Raw genomic sequence first — 20,198 nt, 5'->3', positions numbered from 1 at the left:
TTTTTATTTTTATATTAGTAAAACAATATATGTTTTACTAATATAACTTTTAACTAGCGGACCCGGTCAAGCTTCGTTTTGACAAAAGTGCACTTATTCTCTATCCCTACTCTACCCTTCTATACCGCTACCCCTACCCTACCCTACCCCTACCCCTACCCTACCCCTATCCTACCCCTACCCTAATTAATAAATAAATAAATGAAAAAATTGTGTCATAGTATTTGTTACACATACTCCTCCGAAAAGACTCGGTCAAGTTTAATAATTTTTTTTTCATATATGATTAAGGTTGAAAACTATTTTTACACTGGCAATTTTCACCCCCTTTTTAATTGCGGTTTTAGTATTTTTATATGAAATAACTTTATGACTACTCTTGCTCAAAAACACTGTCATATTACCACTTCACAGGGGGATAAACGAGCATTTCAGCCTTTAGGGGCTAATGTAATTTTGTTTTTTAATTTTAAAATTTTTGTCTGTTACGAGCACTAGCCAAGTAATAGCCTACTTTATAACGAAGGAGGTTTTATTCGTAAATAGAATATTCATAGGTAAGGCCCTGATTGTATGATAAAAATAAAAACTTGAAATTGGAATTAAATGCAGCGTCCTTGTCTGTGGAATGCGTTCATTTTTTATTTGATTGTTATTGAGTTGCGAATTTAAAGAGAGTCATTTGAAGACATGGCTGTACGGTGTATACCTTTGCCTTTTCCTCATGTGAAAGTATAAAGAAAAATAAAATTAAAAATTTTAAAAACAATTGGCGTGAAATTCACACTTGATTTTTTTTAAGAAATTCATTGTGAATTTCTGACCGTAACTTGCATATTTCGCAACATTCATTGTTATTTTTGTCTTCATTTAGACAATCATCAATGTTGACCCTAATTTGGAGATGGATGTTATCATAATTTCTAGCCGCTGGGAGGCTTCGGCCGTGGCTAGTTACCACCCTACCAACAAAGACGTACCACCAAGCGCTTTAGCGTGCCGGTACGATGTCGTGTAGAAACCGAAATGAGTGTGGATTTTCATCCTCCTCCTGACAAGTTAGCCCGCTTCCATCTTAGATTACATCATCACTTACCATCAGGTGAGATTGTAGTTACTTAAATACCTACCTCCAAAAAATTTCATAAGTGGAGCAAAGAACAAAGAATGGACTCACTTATGAAAGGAGTTTTGTTAACTATTATTTCCCACGTTTACCTCACATTTTCATTATTCATCTTCACAGCAAACAGAAATTATGTAATTATGTAACCGGGTAAAAGCATCTCCGTTAAAACATCGAAAATTGTAGACTTTGTACATTTATTTTTTAAATAAAATAAATCATTGAATACTGTGCTGAATTATTTTATTTTCTCGCAATCGTTGTGAAAAGCAGAGTGAAACATGCGGGGCTAAACCCATTATAAACTCGGTTTCTATTTAGTGGTCCTCGCCTTACGGCTTGTGCCCTAAAATACCTCGTATGTAATGTGGTCTATTTAGCCCCTTGTATAACAATCTACTATATATGACAGAACAACGTTTTTCTACTCCCATTTCGTAATCTACAAAGGACACATAGTTATAATTATGATATCTTATTTCGCAGGTAGTTTTACTAATTCTAACGTTCTTTCCCAAACTTGCCGAGCAAGTTCATCATTTTCGGCTATTTTTATACATTTCACTTTTTTGCAGTCCACGTAGTAACCACCGGACGAATGTTCTAAATTTGGCGAAACACATAGATGTATTGTGGTTTGTGCACCTTCCGTTGTATTTTTAAATAGTAAGAAAGTATAAACTCTGATTACAGTCTTGATAAATATATTGAGGTAATCAAAAATATTGGTCATTATGATTCCTGGATGTAAACAATTAACAGTGACCCCGTGCGGAAGTCTTTTAGCAAGTTCTCTCGTCCACAAAATTTCGCACAGCTTAGCGTTTGCATATCGTAATAAAAAGATGTGTCCTTCCCAACATTTTGTAATATTTTCGATTTTAAACTTAAAAGCAATGAGGTAAAGGTTGGATGAGACATTGACGATACGACTTGGCGCGGATGCTGCGAGTTTTTCTGACAATAAATGTGTTAGAAGGAAGGGTCCGACGTAATTTATTTGCATCAATAAATCCACACCGTTGTCTAAATTAGCCGTTGTTTCTACACCAACACCAGCGTTGTTGACGAGGATGTCCAATCGGTGGAAATCTTTGTTGAATTTGTCAGCGAACTCGACGATGCTGTCTTGTTTTGCTAAATTGAGTTGTCTGTATTCAACGTTGTCGTTTCCGCTTGCCTGTTTTATTATTTCAACAGCTTCTTGGGATTTCGTATCATTTCTGCTGGCGATTACGACCTTAGCGCCTCTTTTTGCTAAATCCTTGGCTGTTTCGAGGCCTATACCTGCATTACCGCCAGTTACTAAAACCACCTTTCCGTCTAACTTCGTGGTACACTTGCACACTCCTTTGACTGGCTCCGCCCATAGTCTATAAACGACAGCGAGAGCAAGCACTAAGAGAAAACTATATGCACAGAATTTTATAAGAAACAGAATAGTTACTACTAATAAAGACCAAAATGACCACATGGTGCGCACGTTAACGTATGAAATACAAAGGTTCACTGAATAAACACACTATAAGTATATATATATATACTTATAGTGTGTTTATATATATTAATTAGAATACCATTAATTTTTAAGCCGAAACAGGACATTTTAAATACGAATACATTCTGAAGTCGGTATGTTTGTATGGTATGTAACTCCAATATAATTACATAACTTAAATATAACTTTTCGAGTACATTTTTTTAGGGTCCTACTTTAATATGAATAAAAATGTTTGTTACTCAATTATCAAAATTTGGGCTAATGATTATTTTTGATAAAATTTGGCAAATCAAAACCTGAATTGGATTACCAAACTATATTTATACTTTTTATGGTTCCGAACGTACGTAGTACAAAAACGGAATCCTTATAATGTAACTCGCGCACATTTTGATGTCTGTCTGTTTTCTCCGAATGTACTGGACCAATCCAGTTGAAATTTGGTATTTTGGGGAACCTGTTGTACCTTGACCCCCGTTGTACCTAGAACCACTTAGATTTTTTTAATGTTCGCACTTTTTTTTCGTCTCTTTGTCTATAACATAGTGCACTTTAACAAGACTGATGAACATGAAGTTAGTTGCAGGCGGCCATTGCATCGAGTTTGCATAGGAGATCAGTTTAACGTTTTCGCCGCAAAAAAGTAAATTATTTAATATTTTTCATTTCTTTTATTACTTCTGTTATTTACTACATATTTTTTTAAAACCATTTGATTCAAACAAGTACTTTAGCCAAGTTTAGAATGTAGTATGCTTCATTGAGTTATTCAAAACAATCATACTTACATGTGCGAATAAGCATAAAAGGGTAGGGGTGTTGTACCTTGACCATACTAAAGCAGTTGTACCTTGGTCATATGGTCAAAGTACATACATTCGAATGTGATCTTGTTAATTCTGTTTATAAATGCTCATATTTATTATTTTGTTGTTTTTTATACAGGTAAAATGCCTCGTAGCAAAAACAACATAAAGGGAATCCTATTTCAAAAACAGAACTTTCTAGTGCTATTAAACTAATTAAAGAAAACAATTCTCATTAAGAGGGGCTGCCAAACAGTTTAACTTGTCAAGATCTACTTTAAAGAGGCATTATGAAGACTGCTTCAAGACTGGTAAAGATGCGAGCGACCTTCATGAAAATTTAGCCGTGAAAAAAGTTTTTTCAAGTGACGAACAGGTGCCATTACCAATGGTTAGAAAAGGAAAAAACAAAAAAAGTCCAAAATAAAACTAATTTCAAGAGGGAATATTACTCAGTCCCTGAAATGAATAGATACTTGGAGTTTATTGATTACGATTGATACGTTTAGTCCATACAATAGTCATTACAAAGAGAATAAAGACTTGTTGCTAATGTGATTAAAATATTTAAGTTAGGTGTTACGAAAAATACTGATTTTATTGATATATATTCCATTAATTGATATGTCATAGATATTAGATAAGCTTACAAAGATATTAAGAGACCTTTAAATAATAAAAATGTGCTATTTTTCGAGAAATATGGATTTTATTTGACGAGTTCTAACTATGACCAAGGTACAACATAGGCGGTCCAAGGTACATCACCACTGTTGTACCTTGGTCCACATTCCAAACTTTTTTTAGTTTATGTAAAACCTGTAAAAATGATGATCTATGCTTTTGTATAATTTATATTATGTACCACATTAGTTCGTCTAACAGCTGAAATTTGTTTCATCGCAATAGATATAACCGATTTATTTTTAAAAATCGTTAACTGAAAAAGTGACCAAGGTACAACAGGTTCCCTTACATATCAATTCTTGTAACCCAAACACATTGGATGTATCGGGAATAGGTAAAGGAGATGGTCCAATATTGTATGGAGCTCAGGTCCAGTCATTACCCTAGCGGAAATAAAAGAAACTAATTTTGATTATACAAATCTACGAATTTACTTTAATTGTTTCGAAATAATACTCATTATCTCCCAAGAACTGCAACACTATTAAGGGTAATAATGGCGGATTGATGACGTTTTCAATGCAGTAATCAATTTGACGTTTGCTGTCAATTGTCATGTCATACTTGCTCTAAGGGCGCCATCTTGATATAACTCAAAAACTTGGGTTTTAATTTTATTTATTTCTTTTTATTTAGTTACATTTATTCACTTTAATAAATTTTAATAAAATCCTTGTATTTTTTAAAATTTTAATGGTACGGGGTACAGTGGACCTGAAATGGACCATCTCCTTTGAATATGGGGGGTAAGATGGAAAGTTGAATAAAAAACTTTCATAAACTTCATCGTGTTATAATATAAAATCAAATAAAAGATCTATCAGAATAAAAAAAAAATTGCTTTCAATTTATTTAAACAAATAGACAACAGTTGACCATGCCCATTTACTCCGAAACTATTGTATCTAAAATTTTGCTGAAATTAACTTTTTACTTGAAAATATCCGAAAAATTTTGTAATATGGAGGTCACTTTTGGGGGGTAAGATGGAAAGTACAATTTTTTTTTTATACAAACTGCATCATGTGACACATCAAATGAAAGGTATAATATACAGGGTGCTCGAGAGTATTTCCCATACGTGTACACACATCAAAATTTGATGCAGATAATCGGTTTTTTGCAATAAGGGTACGAAATGAAAGAGCTTGTTAAGAGAATCTTCAATATTTTTTTTCGTGATTTTGTAATAAATGGTTCATTATTATATATAAATGGTTATTAATTACAGGAGAACTTGAACAAGTTCACGATTTTTAATTAACGTGGTAAACCATTCAACCTTGCTTGCATATTATTATAAAACCTATTCAACAAACTAATGTTAAGTTTCGTTAAATACTATATTTTATTTTAATAATCGGGGACTACTGGTCCGATTTGGAAAATACTTTCAGTGATAGATAGCCCATTTATCGAGGAAGGCTATATAGGCTTATTATATTTAAAAAAATTAGGGATCCTTCCTGAAACTCCAATAATGTTAATGAAAAAAATGCGAAATAGAATGTCAATTCAATTCGCTAGTTTGAAATAAATTATGATATTAAGTATGAAAATATAAAGTCTAGTAGTTTGTAGGTTATTCGTGTAATTAATATTTTTTTTATAAAAGGCTCTCCAGTCTAAAACAGCCATTTTCGTTTCCAAACAAACTTGGCACCCGATAACTTTACATAGGTAATAATTATCTAACAACAAACCTGAACGTCTTCAGCAGAAGAACAGAACTGGCTTCTTTTTTTATAATTTACATTTCCCTATAAAAAAAAGAAACATAATTTTCATGATGATATCTTATTTCACAGGTAGTTTTAATAATTCTAATGTTCTCTCCCATAATTGATGAGCAAGTTCATCATTTTCAGCTATTTTTATACATTTAACTTTTTTGCAGTCCACGTAGTAACCACCGGACGAATGTTCTAAATCTGGTGAAACACATAGATGTATTGTGGTTTGTGCACCTTCCGTTATATTTTTAAATAATAAAAATGTTAAAACTCTGATTACTATCTTGGTAAATAGATTGAGGTGGTCAAAAATATTGGTCATTATGACTCCTGGATGTAAACAATTAACAGTGACTCCGTGCGGAAGTCTTTTAGCAAGTTCTCTCGTCCACAAAATTTCGCACAGCTTAGCGTTCCCATATCGTACAAAGTTGTGTTCTTTCCAACATTTTGTAATATCTTCGAGTTTAAACTTAAAACCAATAATGTAAAGGCTGGATGAGACATTGATGATGCGACTTGGCGCGGATGCAGCGAGCTTTTCTAACAATAAATATGTTAGATGGAAGGGTCCGACGTAATTAATTTGCATCGATAAATCCACACCGTTGTCTAAGTTAGCTGCTTTTACTACAACAGCACCAGCGTTGTTGACGAGGATGTCCAATCGATGGAAATCTTTGTTGAATTTGTCAGCAAACTCGACGATACTGTCTTGATTTGCTAAATTGAGTTGTCTGTATTCAACGTTGTCGTTTCCACTGGCCCGTTTTATTATTTCAACAGCTTCTAGGGATTTAGTATCATTTCTGCTGGCGATTACGACTTTAGCGCCTCTTATCGCTAAATCTTTGGCTGTTTCGAGGCCTATACCTGCATTACCGCCAGTTACTAAAGCCACCTTTCCGTCTAACTTCGTGGTACACTTGCATACTCCTTTGACAGGCTCCGCCCATAATCTATAAACGACGGCGATAGCAAGCACCAAGAGCAAACTATATGCACTGAATTTTATTAGAAACAAAATAGTTATAACTAATAATGGCCAAAATGACCACATGGTGCGTATGAGTAAGAGGGTAACGTATGAGGAGTGCAAAGGTTGACTGAATAAATACACTATTAATAATCATATGAAATGTAATACCATTAATTTTTAAAAAGAAACGGGACATTTTAAATACAAACGCATTTTGCAAGTTGGTTTGTATTGCATCTCCAAAATACAGTTACTTGAAATAAAACTTTTCGAGTAGGTACATATTTTGCGTTGTGGTAATTAAAATGCCGATAAAGTTGTAAAATAAAATCTTGGGAAATGATTTTTTAGGATACCGCCTCCCATATAATTTCTGAATGGACGAATGAATTTCCGTTTGTAAAATATTGAGGTTTAAGTGCTAAAATTTAATCTTTTTAAACCGTCATATTATATCACAAAAAGTAATTTCTGATGTCTGAATTGACCGGGATATTAAGGAATACCTATCTATAAATAAAAATGTCAAAATGTTTGTTACTAAATTATTAGAATTTAATTTATTATTATTATTTTTGATTTAATTTAGCAAACCAAAACCTGGATTAATAAATGAGATACTTTTTCCAGATCTCGCTACTGTCACGCTAATCTCACGAAATCAATCGTTTCATTAAGATGGCGATCAGAGGTTATCAGGAATTTATTAGATAAAATTTAATTTTATAACAACAAAGTTACGAGCTTTCGAGTAATTAGGTACTCGTAAATGGCTGCAAATAATTTAAGTTACTTTATTTCAAGATAGGTAGGTATTAGGTACTAAAGCGTTGTGCGGCTTGCAGTTAAACTCACGCATGTCTTTCTATTTTCTGCGAATGTACCAAACCAATCCAGTTATACACACATCAATTCTTGTGACCCAAACGCAGAGATCTACGGGAATAGTAATGGAAAGTTAAAAAAAACTTTTGCAAAATTAATCGTGTTATACATCAAATGAAAGAAGGGTATTTTTTAACCGACTTCCAAAAAGGAGGAGGTTCTACGTTCGGCTGTATGTATGTTTTTTTTTTTTTTTTATGTATGTCCAGCGATAATTCCGTCAATTATAGACCGATTTTGAAAATTCTTTTTTTGTTTTGTAGGATTTACTTCCAGGGTGGTCTCATTTTTTTTATGTCAGGATCTGATGATGGCATCCTGGAGAAATTGAGGGGATCTTTCGAAAGTTGTAGAGACGGCTAGTACGTTTGTTAGTGTTTCCATAAGGTATTTTAAACCACTACAACTTTATGAAGGTATGGAGTTGGTCTGATGATGGAGCCGAAACACAGACGATGGAACTTGTCAAGGATTTACAGCAGTCACCTTTTGTTTGGGCTTGATTAATTTGTATTGATGAGTACTTTCCACCTATATGGGTTGTGACTGAATTAAGGATCTGGTGATGAAGACGAGGGACAGTGAAGAGAACTGCTCGACGGTTCACAGTAGCTACCTTGTGTTTGGACTTGATAAATATGTATTGATGAGAACTTTCCACCTAGATGGATTGCGACTGTATTAAGGGTCTGGTGATGAAGACGAAGCACAGTGAAGAGAACTCCTCGACGGCTCACAGTAGCTACATTGTGTTTGGACTTGATAATTTTGTATTGATAAGAACTTTCCACTTAGATAGGTTGTGACCGTACACACGCAGTGGGTATGCTAACACTAAAAATAAAAAAATTAAAATTTTAATAAAAAAAATTCAACCGACTTCCAACTCAAAAAATAACTTTAACTAAAAAGCAAAAAATAACATCCTACCTATGTGCTACCTTCTGATCAGTTTGAAGGCGGTGCCAAGCCAGTGTCGTGTTTTAATTAAAGCTGTTTCTGGAATAACCATAGAAATTTTGTAGTTTAAACGTATTTAATTAAAACATCACTGGCTTGGCACCGCCTTCAAACTGATCAGAAGGTAGCACATAGGTAGGATGTTATTTTTTGCTTTTTAGTTAAAGTTATTTTTTGAGTTGGAAGTCGGTTGAATTTTTTTTATTAAAATTTTTATTTTTTTATTTTAAAAAAAAATTGCTTGTAAGTTATTTAAGCAAATAGACGGCAATTTTATTAACAATGCCTTTTTTGTCCAATACTACTGTGTGCAAAATTTTGAAAAAATTCAGAAATTAGGTTTTCACTTGAAGATTTTTGTAAAACTTTGAAACTCTAAAATTTTTGATTATGAAGGACACTTTTGGGGAACAAAGAACAAGATGGAAAGTTAAAAAAATAAAACTTTTTTAAATTTTTTTTTTTGTAATTTAGAAATACATAAATAGTTTTCAAGTTATTCAAGAAAATAGACCCCCCCCCCTTTTCTCCGAAACTACCAAACCTAAAATTCTGAAAAAAAATTATAAAAGTTAGCTTTCTACTTGAAATTTCCCGGAAAACCTCATAAATATATTAACATTTTTAAATATAAAGGTCATTTCTGGAGGGCTACATGGAAAATTTACAAAAAAACTTTTTTGTGCATCGTGTCACGGTTCAATGATTTCTTTGGATATTTTTAGTAGAAAATAATTGATAATTGGTAGCTGGTATGAAAAAAGGTAGTAAAGTATTTTTAATTTGCCATTTTTAACCCCCTATTTTAATGGCGATTTTAGTATTTTTTTATAAAAGATGGTCCAAAATTGTATGGAGCCCAAGATCAGTCATTGTACCCTAGCGGAATTATTTTATTTTTAATTGTACAAATCTACGAATTTACTTTAATTCTTTCAAAATAATATTCATTATCTCCCAAGAAATGCAACATTAATAAGGGTGATAATGGCGGATAGATGACGTTTTCAATGCAGTAATCGATTTGACGTTTGCTGTCAATTGTCATGTCATAGTTTCTCTATGGGTGCCATATAAATCAGAAAACTTGGGTTTTTATTTTATTTATTTCTTTTTATTTAGTTACATTTATTCACTTTAATACATTTTAATAAAATCCTTGTATTTTTTAAATTTTAATGATACGGGGTACAATGGACCTGATGGGGGATCTGAAATGGACCATTCTTTATTTGACCGAACAACGTTTTGCCGAATCAGCTATCTCTAACATACCTGCATGACAATGTATGGCGACTCTTCCTTCTTGGAGCGCAAAAGACAGCACCTTTGACATATCCAGGAGACCACTCAAGCTTGCTTCCCCGTAGTCGGGCCATGCGAAGTTGTAGTAATATACTGTGAATAGATAAAAGGTATTAATCATAACTATAGTCGAATGCATTCTTTATGACGTTTCCAAACGACGTGCGTTAAGCTGCGCAGGATTTTAGGTATCACCGGTATCGCAGGGGCGATGCGTGTGTTTATTTTTAGCAGAAATCATGCTCACTTTTGCTAATTTGGCCAAACAGCATTGCTGATTGAAAAATGAACTATTTATGAGGTAAGGGGTAGAAGGAAAGAAATATTTGTGTTAAGTTGCTCGTTACTTCTCTTTATTGCAATTCTTATAGCAGATATTATAAAACTCACAGCATTGAAAGTTTTTTATCGTTTTAATTAATGTTTTTACAATATGAAAGTACGATTGGTTTTTTATTTAAATATATTACAATTTTTACTGTGAACCATTTTATACTTAAAAGGGGAGGTTTGGTACATTTGAAGCAGTGCGATTGAAACGTTTAATTTATATGGATTGGTCAGTGAGCCATGGTTTAGAAATAGCAAGTACACAAATATTCCAAAAAATTATTGTCACCAACATCTGATTATTATTATTTATATAATTTGAGCTGTATTTAATTAAAACCTTTTTATAAACCTTTGAAAGCTGATTAAAATAATGTTTAATTATAAGTAGGTATCGTGAAACACTTGAATAATTAGTAATGATGAGAAAATATTGGTGTTTAGCGGACGCCTGTGACTTTGCGTGAAATTAAATTTTTCACAAATTAAGCTTTAAATTATTTAAATTAATTAATTGGTTTTTTTTGGGAAAATTACTTATAGGAAGTGGAAGTTAGAGGAGGTCAGCAGTTTAAGAAATTATCCCGGACATACAGACAGACAGACAAAAATAAAAAAAAGTTCGTTTGTTTTGGTTCCGTATAAAAAAATATTATAATAATTGTACCTATTCGAGAAAACAGAGCTATTTTGATATTACAGACAGACACTTCAATTATTTTTTTTTATTAATTGATCTTGAATTTGTCATGATTTGTCACTGCAAGTTATTAGATTTTGTTTTATTCGACGATAGTCGACTCTTCACTTGGAGGACCGCGGATGTCATCAAACGTGTTATGGGGAGCCGCTGGACGCCATGCGGCTCAAGACCGTATTGTTTGGAAGTCGTTATATGACATCTATGTCCAGCGGTGGACGTCCATCGGCTGATGATGGTGATACTTACATGATGAGTGCGGTTGCGTAGCTTGCCTTGCATCAAAATTAGTTGGGCCCAAATGAAAGGTAAAGAGTTCTCACAAAAGAAACAAAAATAAAATAAATATTTATTGAATAAGTTTTCACTTCCTTTTAGAAATTGAGCTAGCCCAAAAATTTAAACTAAATATACCTACCCACACTTTTCTTGCCTTTTTTACATGACTTCAAAATGTAAAAGCGGTTCAACATTTCAAAATGTAAAAGTTAGACTCCGCGCCACGAAATAGGTCCGCGGCTAAAACCTGAACTAAAATTGACAGCACCTTACACTAATGACATTACGATCGCCATTAAGAACATTAGCGTCGCGTCTACGGGACTTGTTTTGTGGCGCGGAATCTACTTCACATTTTCAGTCGCAGTAGTCGCTTTACACCTTGTGGATTACATTTTACTAATTTTTGCTCACACACGTTAGCCCCGGGGCCCTACACCGACTGACATAGTGTTAGCTACGTCCCTAGATGAGTGTTAGAGTTTAATAAATTAGCCTTACTGTCATTGGTCATGAAGATGTTGGGATCGTAGGTGAAGCCGGACTTGGTGAGCGCTGGGCCACAGCTGGCGTGCTCGCCAGGGGTCTGTAGGTTGATCACAGTTCTGATGCCCCAACTAAAAGTTTTAAAAATATTAAAATCTAACGAACCTGTACTGTACTTCCAAGGGTAATAAAAAATACCCGTTGTTTCAGTTGGTGGTTTATTAAATATAACTTGGATTACGGTCCTAGGGTATTAGGGTACTGGGTCAAGTCTAAGAAACTACTAACTACTACTAGTAGTGTTACACTCTATGCCTCGGAGAACACATTAAACCATTGGCCCCGGTCATTATTATAACATCTGAGTTAATAGCCTCAATAGCTTAACGGTAAGAGCGGTCGGACTCATTACTGAGGGGTGATGGTTCGATCCCCGTCACGTTGGTCTATTGTCGTACCCACTAATTCTATACACAGTCCATTCATTCGATTCACATCCACAGTTATTCCCGACTAACTGGAGAGGAATGGGAATATTGGTCTAATTTAAAAAAAGATTCATAAGTCCGCTAACTCATATCCACTCTATTTACAGCGTTACGACTGTTCGTATCCTTAGATGCTTTTGTGCGTGACTGTCGCTCCCAGGCATGACGTCCGGACGTATGCTCTTTTCCAATCGAATTGCGGAGTAAAATGTTAGCTATGGTTTGGACCTATAATCAATGGTGGATTTACAAATTTGCCGCCAGTAGGCTATTGAATTTTTGCATCCCCAACGGAACTCTGAAATTCGATAGGTATCCTAGTTCGCAATCAATACAATTACCTTAAATTGTGCCAATAAAATTGCAAGTTATAATATTGTAGAAAGACTGTACAGGACTAAAATATTGAAATTATAGTTAAATTCTTTATTTATTTTTCTTTCTTTATTTAACAGTTTTCTTTATTTTTAAGATTTAAGAAGTTTTTTGGGTCAAATGTACCGCCCCCTAAAATCTGCCACCCTAGGCTCCAGCCTACTTAGCCTACTGGCAAATCCACCACTGCCTAAAATGCTGCTGCCAAGGGGATATTGGAGCAGCATGGGCCATATCCGTTGCGTAGTTAATATTAGCGAACAGATGGCGGGAAGTGACTTTGTTTTATACTTTATATAAGTAGGTATTTTGAGAAATTTTTGTGTCTTTTAAAAATGTTTCGTGTAGAGCTCAAATCACCTATTTAAGTCATAATTGTTTTGTGTAGTACCTAAAGAAAATCTATACTAATATTAAAAAGAGGTAAAGTTTGTGGTATTGTAGGGCTTAAATCTCTGGATGTACTAAACCGATTTTGAAAAAGCCACGTTATTTGTGAGTGTCAGCTATATTTTATCCCTGTATTCTCAGGGTAACGAGAACTTCGCGGGTGAAACCGCGGGCTAGCAATAGGTTTCAGTTTTATTATATTCAAGTGAAATATGGTTAACCTAGTGAATCGTAGGAGCACGTATGTTTTTTTTACCTTACTGTTGTGAACAGTAGGAAAATTACTTGTAGACTGCCCTTTAAATCGGCCTTGTTTTAGCGAGTTCCTTGATGTTATTATTGTTGTAAAGTCTCCGCACATTGACTCTCGTATGTGTTATTTACCTTTTATGAGACCAGACCTGACCTGAGCCAATTAAGAAATTACTAGCAAACGCCACGCGGTTTCCCGCGTAGTCTCCGTTCCCGTGGGCATATGGGGATAAAACTAGCCGCCGGATTAAGGAAACTTGATGCCCTAAGCAAGCCTATATTATCAACCCATATTCACACTGCTGAGCTCGAGTCTCCGCTAAAAATGAGAGGGGTTAGGCCAATAGTCCATCACACTGGCCCAATGCGGATTGGCAGACTTCACACACGCAGAGAATTAAGAAAATTCTCTGGTTGCAGGTTTCCCCACGATGTTTTCCTTCACCGTTTGAAACACGTGATATTTAATTTCTTAAAATACACACAACTGAAAAGTTGGAGGTGCATGCCCCGGACCAGATTCGAACCCACACCCTCCGGAATCGGAGGCAGAGGTCATATCCACTCATATCATGTACTATGGGCGTATGTATCCTAAGTGAACTACAAGGAATTAATAAAAAAAATGCGCGGATTTTGTAATTGCTTAAACTGTGCTCATTGTTTTTCTCGGTCATCTCTGGTGCCCCCTAAACGAGATGCCAGCAATTGCTTAAACAACATAAAGGCTAATTATTCAGGACAGGATAAAATATGACACTCACAAACATCGTGGCTTTTGATAAAAGAGGTATTAAAACGCCCTCTGCAACCTCACAAACTTTACCTATCTCTGTCCAATATTATTATAGATTCTAGATTAAAACCTACTTCCCGAGCTGGGAATAGAATCTAGAAACTCTATTATTAGAACCATAGTATTATTAACTGCGCCAAAGATATTATCAAAAAATGAATTGAGTACCTACCTAATATAATACTAAGTATACAAGAGTGTAGACAGACAAAGGGGTGTGATTCGGATATTTTATACTCGTCGATGTAATATTGGCCTATAACAAGTTATATTACAATTTGAACTTTATTTTTATGGGATGCCAAAAATAAAATGTCAATAACAACGACGTTGCCATGGAAACGAGCGATGTCCCATCGCTGTAACTTTACAGAATGCAGGGGCAGCTGATAAACACACGTCAACTTTAACACCCTTCGTATATATAAACATTTTTGATAGTATTAGATAAATGTACCTGTGAAATTGCTGTATAATATTCCTGGCAGCTATGCCAGCGGTGCTGGGGCGCGCCATCGCCAGGATGTCATCTGTGACCCTGCAAGCAAGACTTAATGCATCGCATGCTCAATTGCTCATTCACTTCTATGTATTGAGGAATGTATTGTGCAAACGGGAGTATTTCTACTTAAAGTCCAGTGGCGAAACTTGGATGGGGCCATAAATATGGTCATTCTACTTTTTTCAACAGAATTTTAAATGTCTCTAATGAAAGGTTTCCACGAAGCTAACTGGTGACTGGAGACGTGATTTCTCATGATATCATGTAGAAAATATCAAAAAATTACGTAGTAGGTATACTTGGATAACTGAAGATCTGGAGCCTTCAAACTGCTACCTACCTAAAGCCAAAATATCTGGACCTACTATACCTATTTATAAGTATACCATCTGAGGGCCACGGCGAATACATTGGATAGGGCCCTCATCGACGCAGAAATCAGAAATTTTGAAATTTGAAAATTATAGTTATTAGGATAAGTTAGCTTAAGTTCCTTCTCAATAAATAAAAAAAAAAAAACAATGCAGTAATGACCTTTTCCACCATAGATGTGCTACGCTACGTTGCTAGGGATGTGTTTGATATCCACCAATCATTTCATTTGTGCACATAGCTTAGCACTAGTGGAAACGGATTCAACGAAGATATGTTTTTTATATGGAAGGATGCGAGCAATGGATGCGTGCTATCGATACATCGCATACTCGCAGCTACTTTGCGGTGGTGCATCTTCATAACGCATCTTTCTCGCACAGCTACATAGCTTAGCATTGGTGGAAACGGTCACATATTTTCGTAGCGTAGATTTCACATCTTTGCAGCAAAGCTTTAGTGGAAAAGCACCCTAAAACCGTGTTATTTTACCACCTCTGCTACCGTTACCTACCTATAGTTTCGCCACTGTTGGAATAGAAACTTTTACTTTGCTGAATTGTGTTTCATTATCATAGGTACCTCCGAGCTCGAGTTTCGAAAAGAAACGTTCATAAGTTTCTTTTCGAAACTCGAGCTCGGATTTTTGATTTAGGGTTTTTGATTAGTCCTGAGTTTCCCTATGTACCTACAGCATATTAAAATTAAATAAATATAAAAATAATATCATTAAATTACCTATAATTAATCTAGTCTAGAGTTACTTTAAAAAAATGTCTCCGAACGTAATAGTTCGACACTATTTGACCTATGCACATATTTGAAAAATACTTTTAAAATTGTAATATGTAATTATGAAATACTACTTTAGGTTCCAGCGGATATGAATTTGTAAAAACGAGTGGCATTTTCAACAAATTTAATGAACCACGACACTAGAGTCGCTTATAACGAGTCACGCGATAATGTTGTTAATTTCTTTTGTTTTAATGAACAGTATTATATTTTTCATATTACACAATATATTAACATAAATTAGAGTAAGGACGCAGTTATTGTGTTACTTTGTACCTATAACCATAGTCAAGCACATAATGACTGCGGTATTAGGTACTTTTTTAAGTGATGCTGTCGCTTTACAAATCCGTGCTGGGGTGCTGAATCGGGTCCTCTCGCTCTTAGCTTACCAATCAGAATAGAGTTATTGTACATCAGGGCTGCTCCGTCTCGGCAGCTCGTACTGGCAGCGTGATCCCCCACAGAATAGGCACACTTTGTAACCGCGAGTGTGCTGATGCGATTCGTGTCGCACTTAGCTTACCAATCAGAATAGAGTTATTGTACAGCAGGGCTGCTCCGTCTCGGCAGCTCGTACTGGCAGCGTGATCCCCCACAGAATAGGCACACTTTGTAACCGCGAGTGTGCTGATGCGATTCGTGTCGCACTTAGCTTACCAATCAGAATAGAGTTATTGTACAGCAGGGCTGCTCCGTCTCGGCAGCTCGTACTGGCAGCGTGATCCCCCACAGAATAGGCACACTTTGTAACCGCGAGTGTGCTGATGCGATTCGTGTCGCACTTAGCTTACCAATCAGAATAGAGTTATTGTACAGCAGGGCTGCTCCGTCTCGGCAGCTCGTACTGGCAACGTGATCCTCCACAGAATAGGCACACTTTGTAACCGCGAGTGTGCTGATGCGAATTGTCTCACTCTTAGCTTACCAATCAGAGTAGAGTCATTGTACAGCGGAGTTGCTCTGTCACGGCAGCTTGTACTAACAGCGTGATTCTCCGCCGAACAGTACGCACTGCAGATCCGCGAGTGTACAGTCGCAGGTTGTCACTCTTAGCTTACCAATCAGAGTAGAGTCCTTGTACAGCAGAGTTGCTCTGTCTCGGCAGCTCATACTGGCAGCGTGATCCCCCGCAGAACAGCACGCACTGCAGAACCGCGAGTGTACAGCCGCAGGTTGTCACTCTTAGCTTACCAATCAGAGTAGAGTCCTTGTACAGCAGAGTTGCTCTGTCTCGGCAGCTCGTACTGGCAGCGTGATCCCCCACAGAATAGGGCACACTTTATAACCGCGAGTGTGCTGATGCGAATCGTCTCACTTTTAGCTTACCAATCAGAGTAGAGTCCTTGTACAGCAGAGTTGCTCTGTCTCGGCAGCTCGTACTGGCAGCGTGATCCCCCACAGAATAGGGCACACTTTATAACCGCGAGTGTGCTGATGCGAATCGTCTCACTTTTAGCTTACCAATCAGAGTAGAGTCCTTGTACAGCAGAGTTGCTCTGTCTCGGCAGCTCGTACTGGCAGCGTGATCCCCCACAGAATAGGGCACACTTTATAACCGCGAGTGTGCTGATGCGAATCGTCTCACTTTTAGCTTACCAATCAGAGTAGAGTCCTTGTACAGCAGAGTTGCTCTGTCTCGGCAGCTGGTACTGGCAGCGTGATTCCCCACAGAATAGGGCACACTTTATAACCGCGAGTGTGCTGATGCGAATCGTCTCACTTTTAACTTACCAATCAGAGTAGAGTCCTTGTACAGCAGAGTTGCTCTGTCTCGGCAGCTCGTACTGGCAGCGTGATCCCCCACAGAATAGGGCACACTTTATAACCGCGAGTGTGCTGATGCGAATCGTCTCACTTTTAGCTTACCAATCAGAGTAGAGTCCTTGTACAGCAGAGTTGCTCTGTCACGGCAGCTCGTACTGGCAGCGTGATCCTCTACAGAACAGCGCGCACTGCAGAACTCCGAGTGTGCAGACGCAGGTTGTCACTCTTAGCTTACCAATCAGAGTAGAGTCCTTGTACATCAGAGTTGCTCTTTCCTGGCAGCTCGTAGCGAGATCCCCCACAGAACACACTGCCGAATCCCGAGTGTACAGGAACTGGTTGTCACTCTTAGCTTACCAATCAGAGTAGAGTCCTTGTACAGCAGAGTTGCTCTGTCTCGGCAGCTCGTACTGGCAGCGTGATCCCCCACAGAACAGAGCGCACTGCAAAGCCGCTGGTGTGCTGACTCGGATCCTCTCGCTGAGTGAGTTGTACAGCGCTGTTGGCGGCCGGTTGACGCGGCGACGTGACTCGCGACTCCTGGAGCAAAGACAGGAAATGAGGAATGATGGACATGTAGCTAAGTGTCTGTCAAGTAGTCACATCATATCTTATATCCTTCCGAAGAAAATAAGTACAAGAAAATTGTGCTCTGTACTTGGACGATTGATCTTCGCTTTGCTGAAGGCTGGCTGACCATTATATAGCTGCTTAATTTAGGTACTTAATTGATGGTATGATAAAGTGGCTGTTAGATGAAAGTCATAAGCTTCGAATGGTAAATGAAAATAAAAAAAAAACACTTTATTTACTAAAACTATAGATTTTATTTTAATTTCTATAATTTTCACAATGACAACGACATTACACTCCTAGGTTTTATTGTAGATCACTTTATATTTCGCGCCTCGCGAGGACTTTCAAAGTCTAAAAGCCATAAGTACTGAATGTTAGAGCTGTCTCTAACATTCAGTCAGATGCGGTTTTTATAGCAAATATATTGATGACTGTCTGAGTGATCATTTATATGTGTCGTAGCTCTGCGTTATCAATATGGAATTTAGGGATGTAACAGTAAACAGTACCTTTTACGCAAAACCATTAGGAGACAAACGAGTTTGAATGCTTTCAATTTTTGCAAGCAATCGAATGAACGAATAAGTAGGCGCAATACCGTGCAATTTTGGTTACATTCTTAGATTTATTCAATGTAACCATGTAACTCGTATATCAAAGACATACAAAATTAGTTCTATGAAAACAAAATGAGTAAAATTAGCTGTCGCCCTATTTACACTACCCCTACACCGCTAATGTGTGCCTGACGTGCGGGGTAGGTGGCTGTCATTATCCCTCGCTAAATATACGTATAGAGGGTTAGCGCTAGATCGAACATTAGGGGATTAAAAATTAACGCGTGGGCACATGAACTAAGTGGGTAATATAGAGGGCCAACTACTGTAGGTAACGGTGCTGGGCCTGTAGCCGCATATGGCACGTCGATTCTCTTTCTAAGATCGCTAACGCTTCGAAAACTAGAAAAATGTATGGTAATGATCTTTCTATATTTATGACAAACTAGCGGACGACTTTGTCCGCGTGATACTCGATGTAAACTTTCAACTACCCCTACCCAACTCTACCCCTACCCTACCCTTACCCTACCCCCTACCCTACCCTACCCCTTCCCTACTCCTTCCTTTTCCTGAATTTTCTTTGCTATAAACCTCACTGTGCCCGAGACCTTTCCAACGAATGCAAAACCGTGGAAATCGGTTCGCGCGTTCTGGAGTTATAGCGTCAGGAAGGAAAACCCGACTTATTTTTATATAGTAGATTCCATCCAAATCCATTTATCTGAAGAAACATGCTGCGTGTCTAAAATAAACATCCAAACACACAAATTATCCTTGAATACAATTAAGTATCTATCTAAAATTCACTTGAGGCGATAAAAGTTTCTTTATTTTCATTCTGGTTTCTTCTGCTTCTTTGTTAGTATGTTCGCGTATATCTCTGAACTTACTGTACGGCTATGTTTCATTATTCTACAAATCTTTACACTTCTTTAAAAGGGTAGATCAAGTCTGGATACGGTAGGGCAGGGTACGAGTGGGGTATGAGTAGGGTAGGGGTAGGATAAGGTAGGTGTAGAGTTTCACGTGGACGTAGTCGCGGGCGTCCCCTAGTTTATAATACCTACTAATTAAATAAATACATAGGTTTTAAACTTACTTGTTAAGAAAATGGTAGCGTTGAAAATTCACGAAATTGATGCTGGATTTTCGTCGATTTTTATAAAATACTACTTTCGACATGATAAACAGTGATTGCTTATTTAACTACTTAGTATTTATTACTAATTTAATGTAATATTCACATCAATTATAATAAAATAATTAGGGTCTATACAAGAAATTAACCGAAGTTAATTTCATATGCAAATTTTCTCGCGTGCTTTAAAAATAATAATAACATTCAAATTCCTGAAAAAAACACGCACTCTTAAACACGAATATCAGAGATTTTGCAGTTTATTTGAAGGAAAAGCCTTTAAAAAGGTTGTATTTTTAAATAAATGAGGTCATTGTTAAGGTGTTTTGTCACGTCCTTGCCCAACGAACAAATTACGTGTATTTTATTTTAAAAAAAAATATTGTACTTAAGAAAGTACAAAGCTTTTA

The 20,198-nt window shown here is 36.5% G+C and overlaps 2 protein-coding genes across 2 annotated transcripts in view; both read right to left on the bottom strand.

Moving 5' to 3' along the window:
* LOC112049084 (protein tyrosine phosphatase domain-containing protein 1) overlaps window positions 1-20,198 on the bottom strand; it is a 52,981-nt gene that overhangs the window by 26,452 nt on the left and 6,331 nt on the right. Inside the window, exons 2-5 of the mRNA XM_052885793.1 lie at window positions 17,872-18,054; window positions 14,536-14,616; window positions 11,793-11,908; window positions 9,953-10,075 (exon numbers count right to left, since the gene is read on the bottom strand). Coding sequence (XP_052741753.1) covers window positions 9,953-10,075; window positions 11,793-11,908; window positions 14,536-14,616; window positions 17,872-18,054 — 503 coding nt within the window. The remainder of the gene's footprint in view (window positions 1-9,952; window positions 10,076-11,792; window positions 11,909-14,535; window positions 14,617-17,871; window positions 18,055-20,198) is intronic.
* On the bottom strand, window positions 1,353-2,640 carry LOC112049078 (retinol dehydrogenase 12-like). The gene has a single exon (XM_024086840.2). It carries the CDS (start codon window positions 2,598-2,600, stop codon window positions 1,602-1,604), a length of 999 nt encoding a protein of 332 aa, XP_023942608.1. The 5' UTR covers window positions 2,601-2,640; the 3' UTR covers window positions 1,353-1,601.

The sequence above is a fragment of the Bicyclus anynana genome, chromosome 2 (assembly GCF_947172395.1).
Source record: "Bicyclus anynana chromosome 2, ilBicAnyn1.1, whole genome shotgun sequence".
Classification (NCBI taxonomy): domain Eukaryota; kingdom Metazoa; phylum Arthropoda; class Insecta; order Lepidoptera; family Nymphalidae; genus Bicyclus; species Bicyclus anynana.
The sequence above is the reverse complement of the archived record's forward strand: the minus strand, read 5'-3'. Positions and strand labels throughout refer to the sequence as shown.

Coding starts and splice junctions, on each gene's coding strand:
- LOC112049078 (XM_024086840.2), bottom strand. CDS start 2,600: ATGTGGTCATTTTGGTCTTTATTAGTAGTAACTATTCTGTTTCTTATA.